General features: G+C 45.4%; 1 protein-coding gene across 3 annotated transcripts; it reads right to left on the reverse strand.

The window, feature by feature from the left end:
* Window positions 1–4526: 4526 nt before the first annotated feature.
* Ocm2 (oncomodulin 2) lies at window positions 4527–18085 on the reverse strand. Of its 3 annotated transcripts, none has more exons than XM_040750344.1 (5): window positions 17874–18085; window positions 9938–10005; window positions 8794–8926; window positions 8171–8280; window positions 4527–4820 (listed from the first exon to the last, which is right to left on the reverse strand). In XM_040750344.1, exons 2-5 carry the CDS (start codon window positions 9996–9998, stop codon window positions 4795–4797), a joined length of 330 nt encoding a protein of 109 aa, XP_040606278.1. In that variant the 5' UTR covers window positions 9999–10005; window positions 17874–18085; the 3' UTR covers window positions 4527–4794. The 3 variants fall into 3 exon arrangements, with proteins under 3 accessions (XP_040606278.1, XP_040606277.1, XP_005079990.2); XM_040750343.1 differs by lacking the exon at window positions 17874–18085 and adding an exon at window positions 11619–11750; XM_005079933.4 differs by lacking the exon at window positions 17874–18085 and adding an exon at window positions 10647–10718.
* Window positions 18086–18894: the final 809 nt, after the last annotated feature.

Below are 18894 nucleotides of genomic sequence, written 5' to 3' on the forward strand. Positions count from 1 at the left end.
CACTATGTAGCCAAGGCTGGCCTGAAACTCGCTGTGTAGACCAGGCTGGCCTCGAACTCAGTGATCCCCCTGCCTCTGCCTCCTGAGTGTTGGCATTAAAAGGTGTGCGCCGTGGAAACGGTATTTTTGAAGTGTGAAGAAGCATTTAGCAAGGCATATACATGTGTCTTGAAGTTTGCCCCATTTTCAGCTGTTATTTTTTGACATCTATACACAGAACAACTTGTTGAAGTCACTTCTGCCCTTCAGCACCACATAAACTCGGTGTGGCGGTGCATGCCTGTAATCCAGCACTGATGATGAGGAGGTAACAGGATCAAATAGCACCTCTATTTATATTAGCTGTAAGTAATGGGCTAATAAATAAAGGCAAAAAATGTCAACATCTACCTTACCATAGAATTGGAGAGAAGGCACTGACTGCTTTTACAGAGGACCTGGGTTCAGTTCTAAGCCCCCCTCAGGCAGTTTATAAGCATCTGTAACTCCAGCTCCAGGGGATCTGATGCCCTCCTCTGGCCTCCATGGGTACCAGCACGAATGTGGTACGCATATACATATAAAATAAAATAAATAAATCCTTTTTTAAAAATCTACCCTACAACTGACAAAGTAAAGCTGTGTTTTTGGTTTTTTTTTTTAGGTTTTTGTTTTGTTGGCCAAGTGAAAACATGTAAATCTATAGTCTTCTTGGTGAATAAATTAACAGGCCAAGTGGAAACTATCCTGTCGATTCCGATTTCATCAGTCTTCTTATGTGTTTGTGAAGTAATCCCACACCCTAACAGTTGCAGAAGAGATACGGGATAGGTTTTTGCTTGAAATTGGACTCGTGAGCACGCATTTACACCACACTGAACTGTAGTTGCTACACAGAACTATGTAAAAAAGCAAATCGACAAGTATGTCTCATCTTTGCTTCATTTTCATTTTGATACAGAAAGAACTACTTTGAAAACCTATACGTTAGCTAGGCATGATGGCACAGGCAAATAGTCTTACATTTGGGATGTGGAAACTAAGGCTAGCCTACGCTACATAGACCTGTCTCAAAAAATATTTTGTTGTTGTTTCTTTAAATAAACAAAACAGGATCTCGAATAGCCCAGCCTGACCTCCAAATCACTATGTAGTCAAGAATGGCCTTGAATTCCTGGTCCTCCATTCACCTGCCAAGTTCTGTTTTGTTTTGTTTTTAATTTTATGTGTATTAGTGTTTTGCCATGAGAAGTTTCAGGACCCCTGAAACCGGAGTTACAGACAGTTGTGAGCTGCCATGTGGGTGCTGGGAATTGAACCCAGTCCTCTGGAAGAGCAGCCAGTGCTCTTAACTGCTGAGCCATCTCCCCAGCCCCCACCTTCCAAATTGTGGCATTGCCACTGTGCACCACCAGGCTCAGTAATTCTGAGTCTCAACAGTTAAGCCATTCACAAAACTGGCTTTGATGTCACACCCATTAAATCTCAAACTACCTCACCAAATTAAAAACCAAGATTGTAGTTAGATTTTAAAAAATAGTTCAAATTAAAGCCACTGTTACAGTCTTATTTTAAAAACAAGCAAGAAAAATGACAGACACTTAGTTTTTCAGAGTTGTAAAATATATTGCAATCTAGACCTTCATTTTAAAGTCAAATATTCAACTGTGTTGAGAACATATTTCGTTGGTCATCTGCAGATTACGTGAAAATATCAAAGGCAAGCATGAAAATAAAGCTGCCTGTAAGCTTCGTTAGCCCTTTTCTGAACTAATAGACTTTATTAGAATTTTCCTGTTTTGATTTGGTCCCTCAGTATGTAAAACTATTAGTAAATCAAAACTGTGTAGAAACAGAAATTTATGCAGGACATGCATGTATGTCTATGTGTGAGTGAAGGTGTATCCATGCCACAGTATGTGTATGGAGGATCTGTGTGTGTGTGTGTGTGTGTGTGAGAGAGAGAGAGAGAGAGAGAGAGAGAGAGAGAGGACGTGTTCATGCCACAGTAATGGAGGTCAGAGGGCAACTTCAGTCCATCATCTTGTTTGAGGCAGGGTCTGTTGTTTGACTGATGCACACAGCAGGCTAGATGGTCCACAAGCTCCTGGGGGCTCTCCTGGTCTAACTACACAACAGATGCTTTTACCTGATCAGCCATCTTCTTAGTTGCTTTTTTAATTGCTCTTTCTCCTAAGAAGGCTGTGAAATTAAGTTTCTAAAACCAAGTGTGATGATTATATAAGCAGAGTATTTGTTTTATTTGTTTGTTTTAACTTTGGGTTTTTTTTTTTGAGTCAGGACCTCAACTATGTAGCCCTGGCTGGCCTGGAACTCTCTATGTGGACCATACTGACCTTAAATTCACAGAGCCTCACCTGCCTCTGCCTCCTCAGTCCTGGGATTAAAGAGGTTTAAATTCCCAGGTAGTCTATTTAGCATATGGGAGGCAGCATAGGAGGGCCCCAGAAAATGTTAAGTATGGACATTGGTTAAAAGTATGAGATCCTAGCCGGGCGTTGGTGGCGCACGCCTTTAATCCCAGCACTTGGGAGGCAGAGGCAGGCGGATCTCTGTGAGTTCAAGGCCAGCCTGGTCTACAGAGAGAGTTTCAGGACAGCCTCCAAAGCCACAGAGAAACCCTGTCTGGAAAAAACAAACAAACAAAAAAAAAGTATGAGATCCTGGGGCTGGAGAGATGGCTCAACAGGTGAAGAGAGGACCCGAGTTCAGATCCACAGCACCCAGGCAAAGATATTGAGCAAAAGCATCATGTGCTGTAATCCCAGCACTGAGGAGCCAGACATGGATGGGCTTACTGCCCAGCCTAGCCTAGCTCTATCAACCCTGAGTCCAAGTGAGACATTGTCTCAGAAAATAAGGTGGAGAGAGATAGAGTGAGATATTTGACATGGATCCCTGGCTTCCACACACATGTGCATGTGCACTCTTGTGTATGCATGCATACACCACACACACACACACACACACACACACACACACACACACACACACACTGTGAACTGTTAAACACGCTCCTAGGAAAATGCTCCAGGACTCTCAGGTGTCCTCAACTCTCAGGGTCAGCCAGAGAACAGCTTTAGGTGCCACTTGGAAAGCAGCCTAATGAGAAATTCCTGGCTTGAGACTCCCCAGCGTGGTAACAGGACCCTTGAGGCTAGCTTCACATGGTGTCGTCTCTTATGGGCCAGGAAAATGGTGGCTGAGAAGAAGGGGTGGGGTGGGGCTCCTGCTAGGGCAAGCTAACCTGAATGCTTGTTTCTCTGGGAGGAAAAAGCCAAAACAACTTCTAAATGAGTCTATTGTGTTGAGCTATGATAGCAAGCACTCTAAGATTTATACCCCTGTTCAACTGTTCTGCATCCCCATGCTTGATCTCTAACCCACCAGAGCAGAAAACATATGTGGAAGAGTAGTTTTTAAAGTAACTTTTATTTATTGGCGGGGCAGGGCACTGTGCCACAGCTTGATTGGAGAGGTCAGAGGATAACTCTCAGGAGTCAATCTCTCTCCTTCCACTGTTTGTGTCCTGGAGGTCAAACTCAGGTCATCAGACTTGGTGGCAAGTGTCTTTTCTGGCTGAGAAAAGACATAGCCCTACTTGCACCACACATAGCCAAAGCTGGTCTTGAACTTCTTATCCTAATGCTTCCATCTCCTGAGCATTGGGATTACAGATGTGCACCACTGTGTCTGGCTCATGTAAGGCGGATTTTGTGCTGGCTAAAATCTCTCTGAAAATATTAATTTCAGAGTTAGCTAGAGTGCTGAGAATAAAATTCCCAGCAGGACCGAAATACTTATTTGCAACACTTACATGTTTTTAAAACCAGATTCCAAAACAAAACAAAAAAAACAAAAACAGTTCTCCTGTCTCCTCATGTGCAATGCCAGTATGGCTTACTCAGTGCTTGAGGGCACTTGAGATCTTTGGACAAACCCTTAGTCACTACTTTCTTTGGTCCCATTACCTTGCTGAAGAAAAAAACAACAACAAGAGCAAAACCACTTGTTGAAGCTGGGTATGGAGATGCACATCTTTAATCCCTTCTACCTCTGAGGAAGTAGAGGCTGGTGGATCTTTATGAGGTTAAGGCCAGCACGGTCTCTCATAAGGAGCTCCAGACCAGCCGAGGCTAAATTTTGAAATCCTATTGCAAAATAAAACAAGATTAGTATTGTCAGCTTGGCAGGACTTCAAATCACTATGGAAACAAAGCTCTGGGCATGTCTGTGAGGAATAATCTATATTTAGGTTATAGGGAAGTGGGAAGATCCACCATAAGTGGAGTGGCCCCATTCCCAAGGCTGGGGTCCTGGACCAAAGACAAAGGAGAAAGTGATCTGTGCACCAGCATGCATTTCTATTTGCTTCCCGACCAAAGTTGTGATGTGACTGCCACCATGATGGACTGTCCCTTCCAACTGTGAGCCACAGGAATCTATCCTTCCTTCCTTAAGTTGCTTTTGTCAGACATTTGTCACAGCATGGAGACAAGTAACCAATATACCCATACATCAGCCAATGATGAGAAATGATTTTATTGGGTGATTTTTTTAAAGGCATTGCCTGCCAGGGGGAACTTACAGAACTCATCAGGACCTACCCACCACCACCAAAGAATGAAGAGCCACAGACCATTGCATTTTTTCAAATAAGGAGCACATTGCAGAAGTGCTTTGGGGGGACTCAGGAAATTAGTTCAGGATAGGTTGGGGAGTTTCCCGGTCCCAGGGCTTTGGAGACCTTCTGGCAGAATTCACCTTCCACTCTTTCTTCCATAGACTTGGACTTTAAGAATGCACCATTTCCTGGAATTCTAGAATAGAAGAGGAAAGAACAGACTCAGTGTTTTGCAGGTGTGCTGTCCCCCAGAGAATCCTGAAGAGAGGGAAAAAAAGATGAAATAAATTCTCAGAGAAGCATGGCCCCATTCGGGACTTGCCTGGAAGACACCGAGCATCAGTGAGCATGGGAGTTTGCAGCATCCCATCCAGCTGTTGCATTACTTTTTAGGTAGGGTTTTCCCTGGCAGCTCCAGTTGGTCTCAAATTGATTATCTTCTTGTCTCAGTCTCCAAAGTGCTGGTATTGCAGGTATTTGCCAAATGCCTTAGCTTTCTGTACATAATTTTTTTGAGATGTTCTAATATAGACTACTGGTCTCAAACTTTCTATATAGCCAAGGATGATCTTGAACTCCTGCCTTGTTATCGTCCTGCCTCCACATCCCAGGTGTGGGATTGCAAGCCTGTGCAACAACATGCACTGTTTTCTCTGCATAGGCTATGTGTGTGCATGTACACATATATGTGCAAGTGTGTGGGATGAGTATGTGTGCATGTGTATGGATGCACATGTGTATACATGGGTGGAAGCCAGCAGTTGGCATGAGGAGTATTCCTCAGTTACTCTCCATCTTGTGTATCGACACAGGGTCTCGCACTTGAACCTAGAGCTCACTGATCCATCTACTCCAGCTTGCCAAGGATCCAGGGATCCCCTGTCTCCATTTCTCAAGTGAGGCCTGAGGTTGCAGGTGGGCCACCTGGATCTCCGAGCATTTGCATTTGAATTCCCAGAATTCGAACTGTGGTCCTTACACTTGCATGGCAGATGCTTTAGACCTGCTGAGCCATCTCCCAGACCCATGCATATTGTATTTAACAAATATCTTCATATCTACAGCCCCTTAGTTAGAGCTCAACTTAGTCATCTTTCCCCAGCAGTGAAGGAATTTGGTATAATTGTTCACTGTAAACATGCAGTGTATTGTCTGGTTCATGTCAGATAAACACGGGAGGTTTTCCTTCACTATTCTGTAGCTGTGTGATTCAACAGGGTAGAGCTTTAAACAGATTTTCCTCCTGAGCCCTAACCTTAGCCTTCCTCCAACGTTTATATTACTAAAAGAAACATACTTATGATCTGACAATCTTTTCTGCGTGAGAGAGTGGTGTGTACATGCCTGTGTGCATGCATTGTGTGTGCATGTGTGCATGTGTGTGTGTGTGTGTGTGTGTGTGATATGTATACCTGTGAGCCCAGAGAAGCCAGAGAAGAATGCTGTGTGTTCTGCTCTATCACTGTCCACCTTATTCCCTTGAGACAGGGTCTCTCACTGAACCTGGAGCTAGACTCAAAGACAGCAAGCCGAAATTATTCCCCTATCTCCACTTCAGATAGCACTGGCGTTATAGGTTTATTCGTAGCCATGCCTAGATTTTTACATGGGCGTTGTGGTCCAATCGCAGGTCCTCATGTCTGTGCATCAAGCATTCTTATCTACCTAACATCTCGAACCCGACACTAATGAACTGTGGCTGGTGCAGTGGAATTGAAAATGGAGATTTGCTTTATATTGGCTGGTTCAACTTTTATCTCTGCAGAGTCTTTCAAGGTTGTGGCTTTTTGCAAATTAGCATTTTAAATTTGAGAAAGGGTTTTAACTTCCATAGCCAAGGCTAGCCTAGAATTCATAATGTAGCCTGGCTTCAAGCTCCACAACTTGCCAAATGCTGGTATTATACACATGTGCCACCAACCTGGGCTTCATGGTTATGTTTAAATGCGTCAAGCTTCCTTTGCCTGAGCTGTTTTATCTAGGACCTATAAAAGCTTTGTGAAATAATATATTTCAGTAAGGATCTAAGGTTGGGCATGTGACATTGCCTGCAAATCACAGGACCAGGGAGGTAGCAGCAGGAGAATCAGGAATTCAAAGTCAGTTCCAGCTACATATGAAGAAGTTCAAGGCCAGCCAGGACTGTATATGAGACCCTGCCCCAGACAAACAAATGTACTTTAGCATTTTCAGTTTCTCTAACTAGTGCCACAAGCAGGATGCCCCTCCCTATACCATCGTCTGAGTCATCGCCTAAACAGAAATGTAAGTGGCTTGACAAAATCAAACATAAACAATCTTACGACATTTGAGTCTAGGACTCTGCACGTAGATGACACTATGAATTATAGTTGGCTTATTTGTCCTTTATTGGCCCTGTTGGTGTTGTTGTTGTTGTTGTTGGTGGTGTGTATGTGTGTGTGTGTGTGTGTGTACGCCCATGCATTTGTGTGAACATGCACATGTAGAGGCTAGAAATTAGAATCATTGTTGCTTTCAATTGTTCTTCCCTTATTTTTTGATATAGGGTCTCTCATAGAGACCTAGGTGCACTGATTTGTGCTAGGGTGGGTGGTGAGTAGGTCCCTGAGGATCTGCCCTCCGTCTCCATGCTTCCCCCTCCACTGGGTGTTGTGATCACTAATGCATGCCATCATGCCCAGCTTCTAACACAGCTGGTGGGGATCTGAACTCAGGTCCTAACATGTGTGTGGCAAACACTATTGACTGAGCCACCTCCCAGCCCCTGTCCTCTGTTTAACACATCCATTGGTGGGCAGTAAACTGTCATACTATCTTTGCTTAAATCCTGGCAGATATTTCTTGCATTATTTTCAAAGCAGACTAAAAGCACCTTGCAAATTAGTTTGGAAGACCAAGTGATTAGCTAGTCCCTTCATCAGAGGAACCATTTTTTTTCTAAGTTCATAGTTAGTGACTAGTTCATAGTTATGTTGTATCATGTAACACAGAAGTGTGTGTGTGTGTGTGTGTGTGTGTGTGTGTGTGTGTGTCCTGAGACAGAGCCTCACTCTGCAACCCATAAGCTCCTTATGTAGCCCAGACTGGTCTCAAACTCACTGCAAATCTCCTTCCTCAGCCTCTAAAGTGCTGGGATTACAGATGTGAATTCTTGTCTTCAAGCATTGCATGTGTACACATGTGGAAGTCAGAAGAGAACTTTTGGAAGTTGGTTCTCTCCTCCTACCATGTAGGCTCCAGGGATTGAACTTGGGTCCCCCGACTTGGCAGCAAGAACCCTTTCTCACTGAGCCTTCTTACCATCCACATCCCAGAATCTGTGTATGCTGGGGAAGGGGAGCAGTGCTGGAGACCAAATTCAAACGTGCTAAGCACATGCTGGACCCATGAGCTACCTCCCCAGTGATACCACATGCTTGTGCCCAACTGGCATGCTTGCCCAATCCCATTTTGCAGGTGAGAAGACTGAATTCATCAGAACTCTGAAAAGGGGTTTAGCCCAGAAGCCCCCTTGGGTACCCCCTCTGCTGATGTGTTTTATGCTACATGTAGGAGCAGACCTACCATCAGCCCCGATCTTCCCATCTCCATCATTGTCCGCTGCAGCCATCAAGGACTTGGTCTCTGACTCAGTCAGCTCTCTCGCATCACTCTGGAACTTCTGGAGGAAAAACCTACAGCACCACAAAAGGCTGGTGGCAAGTTCCCGCAGGACCTTGTGCGCTTTGCCTTACCCTCCCTCCCTCCCTTCCTCCCTCCCTCCCTCCCTCCCTCCCTTCTCTCTCCTTCTCCCTTTCCCCTTCCTTCTCCCTTCCCCCTCCTCCTCTTCCTCCCTGTCCCCTTCCCTTCTTTCCAGTCCATGTATCTGACAGCCACAAACATCAGTCAAAGCCTAGATGGCAGGGCTCTCTTTTGCCATAGAAACCAGTGCCAGGTGTCCATTTTAAAGAGTTTTGTTAAGTTTCATTTGCCATAGGAAATCCCTTGAACAAATCACTCTTTGTACCGAGTCCTCAGTGCCACATTTAGTGCCCCATGCAGGTAGAAGTGTGGCCAGTTTACACTCTCTGAAACGCAGATGAGCATCCAATGCCAGAGCTGGCCATGGAGAAAGTACTGAGCACACAGGGGCTTCCATGCACCCCAGCCCCATCCATCCATGATGAGTCGATCAGTACACAGCTTACTTGAGCTCATCTTCGTCCAAGTATCCACTCTGGTCATTGTCTATGAACCGGAAGACATCCTTCACTTGGCTGGCAGACATCTTGGAGAGGCCTGAAGTCTGGAAGAACTTTTGTGGTTCAAAAGTGTCTGGGTCTAGAGAACAGACAGGTTATCCTGACTTCAGTGGGTCACATTCTGGATTTATGCCCAGGTGACAAAGGTGTAGGCTATTAAAATACTTCCCTATGGTCACCGAGCTACATGGATCCTTGACTTTCCCGGGACTCAGGGGGGCAAGACTAGGTGGTCTGTGATGTCACCTTGTCCCTGCTGCCCCCGGTTGCCCTCTCCACTTGATTTTGCACACCTCTCCTGGCTCTGCTCTGAGCCTTCCCTTACCTCTCCTCACCCAGCAACTGCACACAGCACCATGGGTGTAATTGATGGAAACAGTGAATTCAAACAGGTTCAGGAGAATAAGTGTGCTGACTCACTCTTGTTTGACTAACTCAGGCTGACCCTAGTATTGAGCGGCAGCCCTCCATCCTTTCTGCTGAGGCTTGTTTGTTGTTTGTTTGTTCATTCCTTTTTTTTCTGCTTTTCAGTTCTTCGAATTGAACTGAGGGCTTTGTGCATGCAAGCAAGTGCTCTCTACCACTGAGCTACATTACTGACCCCCAGTGACTCCCCCCGCCCAGTCCTTTAGTCAATCTTACCTAAGCATACCCACATACTCAGGTCTTGAAATTCCTATAGTGTTAGTGGGCTAATTACAGCAGTTCCACTAATGGATTCTGCACCTCTTTGAGTGTTTTCATCTTTACTGCTTTGATGAAGGTGGGAACTCATGCCTGCCTCGTGTCTCCCTTCAACTTTATAATTACTTTCATTTGTTTGCCTGTTTTTGAGACAGAGATTCATAGTCCTGGCTGGCCTCAAGCTCCCTATGTAGCCAGGAATGGTCTAGAAGTCCTAATCCTCCTGCCTCCAACTCCCTAGTGTGGAGAATACGGGTATATATCACCATTCTTTCCCATGCTGGGGATGGAACCCAAGCCTTCGTACATGCTAGGCAGGCACCCTATCAACTGCCCTAGAGCTTGATTTCCTTCTGCTTCAGTCCCCAGGGTGCCACCAAGCCCCACTCCTCCAGTCCCCCCTCACCTTGGCATTCCTGCAGAGCTGCTGCGATGTCGTCAGCACTAAGCACGTCCGTGATGCTCATTTTCCACCTGGTCATACAGAATAAACGAAATGTGAGTAATGGCAACGGGGAAAATGGACATGTGGGAAGAACACGTATTCTCTGCACTGCGTGTATTCCTAGAGTTTTAAAATGTGATAAGCACCTGTTAAGTGATAGAACAGAGTACCAAGTCAAACCCAGATACAGAAAATACTCCCGACACTCTTGTCTCCATGATTTATCCTGAATTCACTCAAAATTGAAGTTAAAAAGAAGAAAAAAAAAGGCCAAGCTGGGCTTGGTGTGCACACCTGTAATCCCAGTACTCAGGAGGTAGGAGGATCAAGAATCCAAGGGCATCCTTGGCTACATAGTGGACTCCAACCCAGCCTGAGAGGCATGGTCAAGTCTTTAAATCATCTAAAGCCAAATAAAAGTTATTTTCTTAAGGACCAGTCTTCTTGTAAACATTATACTCACCTAGTCAATCAGCATAGGCAGCTACGAGACATTTAAAAATTAAACACATTATAAACTGTGCTTCAGTCAGAGAATTGCAATGCTGCAGACCCCCCACGTGCCAGCCAAGTTTATAAGAAAAGAATTCTGAGTAGAAAATCTACAAGTCTAATATAGTACGTGCAGGGAAGGAGATCGTGGGATCTGGCAGGCCCACCAACTACTCACCAATTTAGATTTAAAATCGAGAGTGGGGAAAGAGTTGTAGGAACAAGGGGAAAACAACCCAGATGGGCTTTCACTACCTTATATAGGATTGAAACTGTGATGCTTACAACCTCTTAGATTTCATGTTCAAGGATCAAGTGTGTGTGGCTCAAGTATCTTTACCTTAGTAATGAAACCGTGCACACTCCCTTTCCCTCTTCTATTTATAGAAATGTAGATAGGAACAGCCAATTAAAAGAAGAAAAAAACCTCAACAAACCTTAACTAAGGTTTCAGTTCTGCAAACAAAGCTATTTGGTGAACTGAAGACTGCCCAGGTGTTAGTAGCTGCTGTTTGGGAAGGTCTGTCTTCAGTGTATGTGTGCTTATGTGTGAGACTGACATCAATCTAGGGTGGAAAACCTCAAAAGTCAGTGTCACAAGGCCTTGGTCACATAATTTTCTTTCCTTTTTTTCTTTTTTCTTTTTGTTTTTTGTTGTTGTTTTCTGTTTTCCCAGACAGGGTTTCTCTGTATAGCAGCTCTGGCTGTCCTGGGATTCACTCTGTATTGTAGATCCAGCTGACCTTGAACTCAGAGATCCACCTGCCTCTGCCTCCTGGGTGCTGGGTTTAAAGGTGTGCACCACCATCGCCTGGCACATAATTTTCCTAGCACAGTCATATATTCCAGGCTGACCACAAACTCACAGGTGCCTAAGAATAACATTGAACTCTACCTTCGGAGTGGTGGCTGGGATTCTAGTGTATCCCACAATGCAGTGCTGGGGATGGAACCTGGGGCTTCCTGCCCGCTAGGCAGGCTGCACCAACTGAGGCCCATTCCCAGACCCAACAGTTTTCTTTTTTGAAATGATATTTTTCTGTGTTGCCCCAGGCAGGCTGGCAATCCTGCCTCAGCTTCCCAAACTGATGGAATTACGGCCCCACTTTCTTAACTATGTGTGTGTTTACATATTTGCGTGTGTACACACCTGTGCAGACAGCGGTCAATGTCCAGTATCTTTCTCAGTTGCTCTCCACTTTCTCTTTTGAGAATCTCTCAGTGAACCTAGCATCCTAGGACTTAGCCAGCCTGGTTGGCCGACAACTTCCAGGGATCATTGTGGCTCCACCTCCCCAGTGCTGGGGGTTAGAAGTGCGTTGCCACACCCAGCTTTTTGATGTAGGTTCCTGTTCTCAGAGGTGGGTAGGCATGCTTGTGCAGCAGGCACTTCACCCGCTGAGCCCTCTCCCCAGCCTCCTCACTTCTTTGAAGTTTGCATACAGGAAATACAGTCAGCTGTTTGCATTGTGCCATAGAACACACACACACACACACAGACACACATGCACATGCACGCATACATGCACACAGAGGGAAAGGGAGAAACAGATACACACAGGGTGGGGCACACACTCCTGTAATCCCAGCACTGGGGAGGTAGGACAGGAAGCTCCCTGGGGCTCATTGGCCAATCAGTGAGCTCCAAAGTGAGAGACCTGTAAGTGAAAAGGGATTGAGGTAGGGTGTAGTGGGGCACGTCTTTGATCCTAGCATTTGGGAGGTAGAGGAAGATTGTTCTCTGTGAGTTCCAGGCCAGTCAAGGATACAAAGGGGGACACCGTCTCAATGGGGAAAAAATGATTGAGAAAGACACCAATGACTGCCTCTGTCTCTCTGTGTCTCTCTGTCTCTGTCTCTCTGTCTCTCTGTCTCACACACACACACACACACACACACACACACACACACACACATCCAAGTCAGTTCAGCTTGACAGTTAGTCCATATCAACAGACTTACTCCTAGCAACATGTTTCTTAGTTTCTTTTCCTGTTGTGACTAGATACCCTAGCATATTGCTTACACAAGAAAAGTTTTGTTTGACTTAGAGTTTGAAGTCATAATTGTGGTCATTATTAAATATATTCATCACATCTTTAAGACTCTATTCAGGTGGCAATGTTTGCTCTCTCCTTGTCTAATTCGTCAGGTACCTTTTGTCCTGTGCGTGTGTTGGGGGCAGGGGATGTTCGGTTTAGTTTTGGTGTTTCAGGACAGGGTTTCTCTGTGTAGCACTGGCTGTCCTGCAACTCACTCTGTTGATCACAGAGACCTCAAATTCAGAGATTCACCTGCTTCTGCCTTTCAAGTGCTGGGATGAAAAGTGTGTACCACCACTGCCCAGCATGTGTTTTGGATTTTGAGATCAATTATGTGTCATCACAAAGAAGCAAAAACATCTCAGTAAAAGAAAAAATTCACTACTTTTTAGTGACTTTTCTAGTTAGCAGCAACAAAGATGACTCCCTGTGCTTAATAATTTAGCCTTTTGGGTGAAGTTCTGGTTAGAATAGGTCAAAAGCATGAATAATACACAGGTTTGTGAATCATGCGGCCCAGCTGTGCAAACACTGGCCAAAAAAAAAAAAAAAAAAAAACACCTTCTGCACTTACAAAGAGGCTCAGGCATCTGGATCGGGTGGCTGGGTATGGTGAAACCAAATCTAGTTCCTGGGAGTCCCAGGTCATGGTTGATGGTATCAAACAACAACACTGCCTGTTACTGTTTACAGGTCTCTTCAGGTTGAACTATGCAGTCCCAAATTCCCTCAAATTTGGAGAAATAAGACCCCAAGCTCTGTATCCCTTCTCCCTCATGTTTACCAGGTCACCAAGTCATTCCTGCCCTATTTCCATGGCCTAACACCTCCTGGTGAGATGAGGATTATTTTAAATTTTGCTTTATTTTATGCAGGTGTGTGTGTGTGTGTGTGTGTGTGTGTGTGTGTGTGTGTGTGTGTGTGTGTAGGTGTGCCTAGTGGCGAGGACATCAGACCTGCTGCAACTGGTTTACCATGTGGATGACCTGAAGAACTGAACCCAGGTCCTCTACAAGAACAGCCAGTGCTCTTAACTGCTGAGCCATCTCTCCACATCGTTGATGGCTTATGTTGATTGTTAAATTGCTTGACTTAGGATACCCCTAGGAAGTTCATGAAGCATACCTCTGGGTGAGCCTGTGAGTAGGTTTCCAAAGACAATTGGATGATAAGAACCTTAAGAATCCGGGCGGTGGTGGCGCACGCCTTTAATCCCAGCACTCGTGAGGCAGAGGCAGGCGGATCTCTGTGAGTTCGAGGGTTCCAATTTTTTTTAATTTGTTTTATCATGTATATGGATTCTGCCTGCATGTACACCTGCAGGCCAAAAGAGGGCACCAGATCTCATTATAGACAGTTGTGAGCCACCATGTGGTTGCTGGGAATTGAACTCAGGACCCCTGGAAGAGGAGTTAGTGCTCTTAACTGCTGAGTCATCTCTCCAGCCCAGGTTCCCATTTTGAATGAACCATTGGGAGGCAATGGAACTGTAGCTTGGTTAGAGGCAGTAAGTCCTTGGGGGAGCATCACTGAGGGCACATCTTTCTCTCTGCTTCTTGGCAGCCATGATGTGAATTGTTTTGCTTCACACCTTCCCCATCATGATGGGCCAACTTGCATGAAACTGGGAGTTAAAAATCCTTCTTCTTTGCATGTTGCTTATTGTTGGGCATTCTCTGATAGCAGTGAGGGTATTAAAATAAAGGTCTCACTTCCTCATAGAATCAACTTTTTCTTTTTCTTTTTAGGCTGGGTCTGATCATGTAGCCCTAGCTAGCCTTGAACTCACAGAGATCCACCTGCCTCTGCATCCTGAGTGCAGGGATTAAAGGTGTGCCCCACCACACCCAGCAGAATCAACCATTTTTATCCTATCTAAATCCAGCTCCTCCATGCCTTCTTTTGGTCCTTTCTCGATCACTCAAAAATGTCCTCTCCATTTTCTCTCTCCTCTTTTTCCTGCATTATAATTTTTGCTCCCTAATAGATCATAGTATAGATGAAGAATGAGCAAATGAGAAGATGCTTAGAATTACCAGTCATTAAAATAGACACAGTCTGAAACACAATGAGACACCACTATACAGCAAAAGAAAAAAATGGTGATGGTGAAAAAGACAGGTCAGTGTCAAGTGTGAGAGCATGGAAAGCCTGAAACTCTTTCTTCTGAGTGGACAAGAAATGTTTTACCCAAGTGACAGACTCTCTTTTCATTTTTTAGCAACCACCACCTCCTTCTCTTCCTCCTCCTCATTTTAATGCAGTACCTAGGGCCTCACTGTGCTAGGCAAATGCTCTACCACTGAGCCACACCCTTAGCCCCACACTGGGAGATTCTAGGCAGGTACTCTACCACCAATCGATGCCCTAGCACTTTTGATTTTGAGGTAGGGTCTCACTAAGTTGCCTTGAACTCATGATCCTTCTGTCTCAGCTCCCTGAGTCCTGGCAAGACCTGCACTACCCAGGTCCAGCTTAACACGTTTTGCTTCTTGAAATGAAATTTTCAGCTGGGCGTTGGTGGCGCACGCCTTTGATCCCAGCACTCAGGAGAGGCAGAGGCAGGCGGATCTCTGTAAGTTCAATGCCAGCCTGGTCTATAGAGCAAGTTCCAGGACAGCCTCCAAAACAATACAGAGAAACCCTGTCTTGAAAAATCAAAAGTAAAATAAAAAGGAAATGAAATTTTCGTTAGGAAACAAACTAGCAGTGTCTTGAAATGTTCAAGGCACAGCTATCACGTGATCCAGCTGTACCCTTCTGGCATCTCCCTTAAGAACTGAGATTCCCACAGCTTGTGTTCCTCCCATCCTGTTAAAGATCCTGTGGATGATAATATCCCGTTTGCTGTCAGTGATGACATTTGCAGGCTTCTTGCTAAGAATTCCTCAAGCAATCAATTAAAACCTTATCCTGGGAGCTTTCCTCTGTCTCACCCACTTGGGGGTCTTTATTCAGTGTATGGATTTTTGACCAAGGACGAAAAGCATCAGAGGAGCACAAAGCTGCTTAGATAGGTTGGAAATGCTATCGGACAAGAGAAACCAAACACTGTAGAAGGCTGATTTTTTCATGAACAAGAAACATGAGCATCCTCATCTCAATTTCCAGATGGACTGGAGGCCGTATTTGACAGAGACTCACCTGAGTTAATTAAGGAGAAATTGTCGCCAAACCTTATGTCATGAGAGAGGCTGCATCTATGGATCCCAGGTACCCTTTTATTATCTGTAATCTATGACATAGGTGCCCTGGGGAATCTTCTGATACTAGACAGATATACTCCTAAAACTCAGATCAGAGAGAAAACCATTCCATATGGCACTTTTCAAGCAATGAAGGTTGACTTCAAAAATTCCAAAGAGGGGCCAGCAAGATGGCTGAATGGGTACAGACCCTTGCTTCCAACATTGCTGGCATGAGTTCAATCCCAGGGGCCCACATGGCAGAAAGAAAGAACCTCCAGGTCCTATAATGGTGAACGCCTTTAATCCTAGCATTTGGGAGGCAGATCTCAGGGTTCAAGGCCAGCCTGTTTATATGAGTTCCAGGACAACCAGGACTATACAGAGAAACATTGTCTTGAAAAAAAAAAAAACAAACAAGCAAGGAACTAATTCCCATGGATTGTCTTCTGGCCACACACATGCACACATCATAAACTAAATATTTCAAATTCAATTTTTTTTAATTTTAAAGATAGGAGTGTGGCAATGGCCTGGTGGATAACGGTGCTTGCTCCACATTCACGAGAACAAGCAGACCTGAGTTTGAATTCCCAGAACCCAGTGTGCTCATAATCCTAGTGCTGGGAGGCAAACACAGGTGAACCTTGATTGCTCAGCGACCAGGATTCCTGCTCAAAATGGCTGGCTTCCAGTTCAATGGGAGTCACTGTTTGAAAGCAGCGAGATGGAGAGCAATAGTGGAAGACACCCAATGTCTTGCTCTGGCCTCCCCATGTATGTATGTGTATGTGTGTATATATATATGTGTGTGTGTGTGTGTGTGTGTGTGTGTGTGTGTGTGTGTGTATAGTCACTTGATTGCAACACACACACACACACACACACACACACACACACACACACACACACACACACAGAGACATCAGAGCCTAATTCACATGATCATTGTAAAGCTTCAGGGTCCTGGAATCCAAGGTTTGCAGACTGGGATACTGCACTGTGGCTTTTCCAGCTTTCTGACCTTAGAAAACTTATGTCTTTCCATTTTGATTTTGTTATTATTGTTTTGAGGCCGGGTACAATGTATCCCAGGCTAGTCTCAAACGCTTTATGTAGGATGACCTTGACTTCCTAACCTCCCTGCTTCTCCTTACTTTCCTCCTGACCCCGGGTGGTTAGGGTCCAAGGAGAACACTAAGGTGAATTGTCATTTTGGTAAGAAATTGGTGGTGCACACCTTTAATCACAGCACATGGGAGGCAGAGGCAGGTGAATCTCTGAGAGTTCGAGGCCAGCCTGGTCTACAGAGAGAGTTTCAGGACAGCCTCCCAAGCCACAGAGAAACCCTGTCTGGAAAAAACAAACAAACAAAAAAAAAGTATGAGATCTTGGGGCTGGAGAGATGGCTCAACAGGTGAAGAGAGGACCCGAGTTCAGATCCACAGCACCCAGGCAAAGATATTGAGCAAAAGCATCATGTGCTGTAATCCCAGCACTGAGGAGCCAGACATGGATGGGCTTACTGCCCAGCCTAGCCTAGCTCTATCAACCCTGAGTCCAAGTGAGACATTGTCTCAGAAAATAAGGTGGAGAGAGATAGAGTGAGATATTTGACATGGATCCCTGGCTTCCACACACATGTGCATGTGCACTCTTGTGTATGCATGCATACACCACACACACACACACACACACACACACACACACACACACACACTGTGAACTGTTAAACACGCTCCTAGGAAAATGCTCCAGGACTCTCAGGTGTCCTCAACTCTCAGGGTCAGCCAGAGAACAGCTTTAGGTGCCACTTGGAAAGCAGCCTAATGAGAAATTCCTACAGAGCTAGTGCCAGGACAGGCTCCAAAGCTACACAGAGAAAACCTGCTTAGAAACCCCCCAAAAAAGAAAAAGTAATTATAACAGCTATTAATGTCACATGGACATATAGACAACTGAATAGAGGGGGCTCTGAGGAGAATTCAGGCTTTGATGCCATAGGTAAGCAAACAGTATGTTGAGGTCTCTGATTAGACATGGGAGGGGGGCTCTTCTTATAGGCCTCTGTGAAGGGGAGAGATTTTACAGCAGAACCCTGCACCCAGGGTCTGCTTTCTACGCAGCAAAGGGAGGGGAGGGAACGGAGGAGAAGGAGTACCGTTAGTTGGGGCTTACCCATTATGGGGGTGGGCATGCTTTGCCACCCAGATCACCTTCTGGTGTCCGAGGAGTCTGTCACAGGCTCTCAGGAGGTACCTGTCTGTCCTCGTAGCAGCAGGGAGCACAGAACTTGAGGGCTGGGATGGGTATCACAATTTCCTCATATGCTTTAGCCAAAGTCATGGGCCCCCACGGAGCATGGCTCCCACTGACTTGATACACACTCTGCTCTGGTGCTCTGCCCTACAATTTCTAGCTGCTTTGACATGCCCAGACTCATCTCACGGCACCTTGGGAGGACACAGGCTCTGCCTGTGCTGCCCTCTCCTCAAATCTCAGCCTTGAACTCTTCACCTCTCCAGCTTCCCAATCGCTGCCTCTTCTGCTTTCAGATCCAGCTCTGTAGGTGTTTAAGTCAGGAGGCTGTGACGACTTTTCTGTGATAAATTCTCGAGAGAAGTGGCACGTTGGCCAGGCTGTGCCTGCCCAGTGTGGATGGAGCCCTGGGGTCCATCCCAGAAGCACTTAAACCTCATTGGTCCAGGCCTGTAATCCTAGCACTCACCAGGTAGAGGAAGAACAGAATTTCAAGGTCATCCTTGGCTACATAGGACATTTGAGGTCAGCCTGAGCTACACAAGACCCTGTTTAAAAAGGGGGGCTGGAGATACGGTTCAATATTAAGAGCACTGGCTGCTCTTCCAGAAGACCTGGGTTCAATTCCCAGCATCCACAGTGTCTGTAATTCCACTCCCAATGAATCTGACACCAATGCACATAACATAAAATAAATTATAAGAAAATGTTTGTGAACTTTTTTTTAAATTGTAAGTGTGCAGAATATCGATTTCCTGAGGAATTCTGACCAATCTCCTTGCGCCATTGTTTGCTGGGTAAATCTTACAGCTGCCTGTAGAGGTCACCAGAGGAAGGCTAGTCAGAAAAGACAACAGGTCACACCCCAGCAGGGCACCTGAGCAGAGGGATCTGAGGAGAGTAGTGTGTTTAAAGTAAGACATTCCCTTCACAGAACCAA

Source organism: Mesocricetus auratus, unplaced genomic scaffold (assembly GCF_017639785.1).
Source record: "Mesocricetus auratus isolate SY011 unplaced genomic scaffold, BCM_Maur_2.0 Super-Scaffold_100008, whole genome shotgun sequence".
Taxonomy (NCBI): domain Eukaryota; kingdom Metazoa; phylum Chordata; class Mammalia; order Rodentia; family Cricetidae; genus Mesocricetus; species Mesocricetus auratus.